Source organism: Montipora foliosa, chromosome 9, assembly GCF_036669935.1.
Source record: "Montipora foliosa isolate CH-2021 chromosome 9, ASM3666993v2, whole genome shotgun sequence".
NCBI lineage: Eukaryota > Metazoa > Cnidaria > Anthozoa > Scleractinia > Acroporidae > Montipora > Montipora foliosa.
In genome coordinates, this window is record NC_090877.1 from 41,924,023 (window position 1) to 41,928,942 (window position 4,920).

The 4,920-nt window shown below is 41.0% G+C and overlaps 1 protein-coding gene across 1 annotated transcript in view; it reads left to right on the plus strand.

Annotated features, from left to right (window-relative positions):
- Nucleotides 1–1,346: 1,346 nt before the first annotated feature.
- Nucleotides 1,347–4,920, plus strand: part of LOC137971845 (uncharacterized) — a 3,679-nt gene continuing 105 nt past the window's right edge. The window contains exon 1 of the mRNA XM_068818593.1: nucleotides 1,347–4,359. Coding sequence (XP_068674694.1) covers nucleotides 1,347–4,359 — 3,013 coding nt within the window. The remainder of the gene's footprint in view (nucleotides 4,360–4,920) is intronic.

The following is a 4,920-nucleotide window of genomic DNA, read 5'->3' on the forward strand; positions in this document are numbered from 1 at the left end:
ACTCAAAGAGGTATGCTGTAAACTAGCATGATACTGGTCACATTGGCATACATAGAGGGGTAGACGGACGTACGTACGTACGCACGGACGGTCGATGACGTCATGGCTATAAAACCAAAATTTTTCGCATCGGTGGGTTACCATATTTTATTTCATAGGTACTGACTCTATCCACGATTTTTATTCACTCTTTGTTTCGAATCAGAAAACTCACTCGTTCGCTGCGCTCACTCGTTCGTTTTCTGATACTACTCAACTCGTGAACAAAAATCGTACGCGCGCATTTTTCATGAAGTAATCTCTATTTCTTAGCTATGGTGCTCCGCGCGCGCACGCCGAAAGCGGAGCTCCGCTATAATTTATTCAAGATTATATTATTCGATCAAAAAATTAAAACTTATAATAGCCCACTGTTTTGCATAACGCATATATTTTTGGCTTAAAGATGGAACTTATAAAAGGAATAATAGGTACGTGTGAAAAGAAACGTGTTTTACATATCACGCATATTTTTGTGAGAGTATAAATAGATACGTGCCTCGCCTCATAAAGTCAGAAGAGAAGGCAACCAGAATTGTAAGTAGTTTTCTTGTATCCCTTGGCTTTTCTTGCAGTTAGTTGTGTTTTGGAAAACTTTGTAACTTATGTTATTTTCTTTCCTTTGTAGTTTGACAAGCGAAAAACATAGACTTATTAAACTCAGTATTTGTCCAAAAATCAGTTTCCTCGACGTCTCTTCCGAAGGGATACTCATATATCCAAGTCAGTCAAAAATTCTGTTCAAGAAAGGAGCAGACGACGACGGCACAAGCTCAAGAATCCAATGGTTCAAGTCTGAAGCCCACGAACGGCCGAGAGAACGACACAAGCTCGGGACAAAAGGCAGTGAAAGCTCAGGACAGCAAAGAATCATGCAGCATTCAGGACAGGCGAGTTTGTCAGCCAAACAAAGGTAAAATAATTCCTTATTCGTTCAACGAAACAAGAAACAAACGGATCAAGTCAGTCGAAGACAAGTTCAGGAGTTCCATTACCTGTTGGCTCTGTGGCATCCGAGAATCAATTGAAGTTTGAAAACTGTCGAACTTAGATATGTGAGAACTCTTGAAGTGTGACATTGCAGTTTATTTCCTAAGACTCGCAATAAATTCCAGTTTATATGTAGTTTCAAGAGCTTTTCGGAGTTTGATTCCTTACGATAATTATCGCGAGCAATAGTTAAAATATTTTTTCATTACTCATTACAAGTAATCGACGAAATCTATAAGTTATCTAAGTATATAGTACAACGTACTACACTGTGAGTAAGTTTAAGCAATTTAGTCGCCAAATAGTTGCGTGGAAAAATGCCTCCTAAGGTTGACGTAACAACGCTAATTGCAAAAAGGGACAGTGCAATAGTCTCTTTACACGATCTTCTCGAAGAATTTAACGTGCTTTTCGAAATCCAACCAGTGATAAGTATACTCGAAAACGTTTACAAGGAAGTAGAAATTAAGTACAGAAGCGTTAAAAAGCAACAAGAGGCAATTGCGGAAAAGTTGTGTGAAGCTAGCACAGAAGGCGCGGAAGAGTTAAAGAAAGCTAATCGAGAGCTCGGAGAAAAAGTCAAAGTTGATTTTCTACATTGCAGTGAAAAATTCGCAACTTATCAAAAGGCGTGGAATGTTAAAAAATCGTCCGTAGAACACAATGCGCTTGATGTTATGGCAGAAGCAGTGACAAAAATGACCGAAGTGTTAGGCTCGCAAAAGAACTCTAATCAAGGACTTGAGAAATTGTCAGTTCCGACATGGGATGGCAACAGGAAAACTTATGCCACTTGGAAACGCGAATTTACATATTGGATGATTAAATACAAGCAAGACGATGACGAACAGCTTCAGCGACTCAGAAAAGCGCTTCCAAAGAACTCCTTTTGGTCCGATCAAGTCAAGCCAAGTACGTCCATAGAGCAGGCGTGGAAAATTCTAGATACGGAATTTGGTGATGAAAGAAAATTAATGGACACGTTGCTGAATGAAATTACTAATCTCAGACCTGTCAAAAGCGACTCATTCTCACTTTCTCGTTACGCATCAAGAATCCAAAGCTTCGTAAATAACATGGAACAAAACGGTTGTCCTGTAACAAGTTCCTCTGAAGCTCCCTTTGTCATGTCACAATTACTGTCCAAATTAGATGGAAATGACAATGTTGAATTTGGCCGCGAAATGCAACGCACGGGTAAAGGAGAAAACGTGTCAAATCTGATTGATTGGCTACTGAATGAAGCAAGTCTACGATCGCGAATCAAAAGAGAAACTAATTATCAACGAAGTAATTCAGGCATTCGTTCCGATAATCATGCCAATGAAAGCGAGACAAATACCGACGAGAAATGCCCGCTTGGATGCGAAATAAGACACCTACTTTCAGCATGTCCCACTTACCAAAAGGTAGATGTAAACCGAAGATGGGAAATCGTAAAACAAAACAATCGCTGCAGGAAATGCCTAAGAGCTCATCACACGAACATTTGCAAAAAACCTGATGGCACTACTTGCAACAAATGCACTCGACGCCATCACCGTTCCTTACATAACGAAGACACGTCAACGAGAGAATCCAGACAAGATCCTGAAAACGCAACAGCTTCAAACACAAGCCAAGAAGCCTGTAATTGCAATATTCAAGGGAAAAGAAGCGTTCTCACTATTTGCCCTGTCCAAATGGTGAAGATAAAAGACAAAGACGGAAATTACATCGAAGTATTAGCTATGCTCGATAGTGGTTCAAACACAAGTTTCATCTCGAAGAATGTTGCAAAGAAACTTGGAATTCGTGGTTACAAAACACATCTCACGATGAACCTCGCAGGGGGTCAAAAAAAGTCTGAGGAATCAGAGCTCATCGATCTAGCTGTTTCCTCGACTCTGGAACAAAGCGTTCAGAAATCTATGCAAGCTTATGCCATTAACAAGCCATGCAGTTCAGCAAGAACGGTCTCAAGAACGGCATTAGAAAGTTATCCTCATTTAAAACCAATCTCAAACAATTTGCATTTATCAGGCGGAACAGTAGACTTGTTGATTGGTACAGATTTTGCAGACGCTTTCAATGATGTGCATGTGATCTCAGGGAAAAGTGGAGAGCCGATAGCTAAACGAAATTGCTTCGGGTGGTACATCATCGGACCATTTGCCGGTCCAGTAAATCAGCAGTCGACAAGAATTAGTTCAGTGGATGTTGGAACAGTCAGCGTGCTAGAGGACATGAAGAAACTTCTAACACAAGATTTGATGGGAGTAAGACCAACCGAACTTTGTACATGTAGAGATAGCGATCTCCAGGAGAACAAGTTTATCAAATCGATTTCGGAGTCCACCAAAATCATCGACGGAAGGGTACAAGTTCGAATGCCTTGGAGAGAAGATGGACCTCCAAATGAATCTAACTACGACGCTGCTTACAAGAGAATGATTTCCTCTGAAAAGTCTTTCAAGAAAAAGGATTGCACCGAAATAATCGACTCTGAGGTACAAAAGCTGCTAGAACTAGACTTCATCACGGAAATACCCCCTTCAGACGTGAATCACAATCAGCCAGAATGGTATCTTCCTTTACAAGTGGTGTTCACGCCCGACAGAACAACCCAAGTCAGACTAGTATTTGATGCAAGTGCGAAAGGCCCAAACGGAAAATCCCTCAATGACCACCTGGAAAAAGGACCGAACTACCGGTACATTAACAGTTTATTAAACGTGTTAATGGCTTGGCGGTATGATAATGTAGCATATACCGGAGACGTCCGAAAGATGTTCAACCAAGTGATGATCCATCCAGAAGATCAAGTCTTTCACCGTTTCTTATGGAGACCAAACGAAAATGAGATGGCTAGAATTTATCAGTGGAAAAGGTTGAACTTCGGAGATAAACCGGCCCCAGACATCGCTGCTGGAGCTATCAACACCTTGGCAAAAGCTTCTCAAGATCGATTCCCAGAAGCTGCTGAAGAACTCCGTAAACATGTCTATGTCGATGACATTGGAGGATCTAAAGAAAATGAAGAAAGAAGCAAGCAAATCACAAACGAGATAGATTCCATACTTGCCACAGGCTGCTTTCAAGTCAAAGAGTGGAACTCGAACAACCAGAACATTGATCAGTCAGATCAAACTGTCGTGGATTTTCTTGGTCACAAGTGGAACAAAGCAAAGGATACATTTTCCTTCAAAAAGAATGAAATTGCTACAAGTGAGAGTCCAATCACAAAGAGGAATTGCCTTGCATATCTTGCACAACTATGGGATCCAATAGGACTCGTAATCCCAACAACCATCGAGTTCAGAATTGCTCTACAAGAACTATGGAACACAGGTTACTCTTGGGACGATATCCTCCCAGACTCAATCCAGTTAAGGACGTTCGCGCCAATTGTTTCTGCGCATCCTTACTGCGCGCGCAAATGCACACGCCACGTCATACACGAGCGCGCGCGCTAAGTACTAAAATAAGAAATGATAGGGCAAAAGGCCATTGCTATAGCTTTGCCTTGATTTAACGGTCTTGGACGTTCGGTGACCCCTATTTTTCTTTCCAGAAACGGATTTTATTTACAATTATCTCCACGTTGTCCAAAAATGAACAAAAAATCAATGTGGGAAGTTAAAAAAATTTCAAGATTTCTGCTCACGGGACATCGAATCCTGCCATCTTGCGGCTGCAAGGCGCGTGAAACTGTGGTCGCTAAACGCGAACTCGATCTTTAAGGAACCTCACCATTTGACTAAATTCACTTAATAAGTCCACTTAAACAATATTTGGCAGAGAAGATTTCACTTCAAAGATTTAATTGCAATATATTTGGGTTTACAGACACTGGCCTTATTCGCTAACGAAGCCCGATTTTGTCACATTTTAGGTGTTTTTCCGGGCATG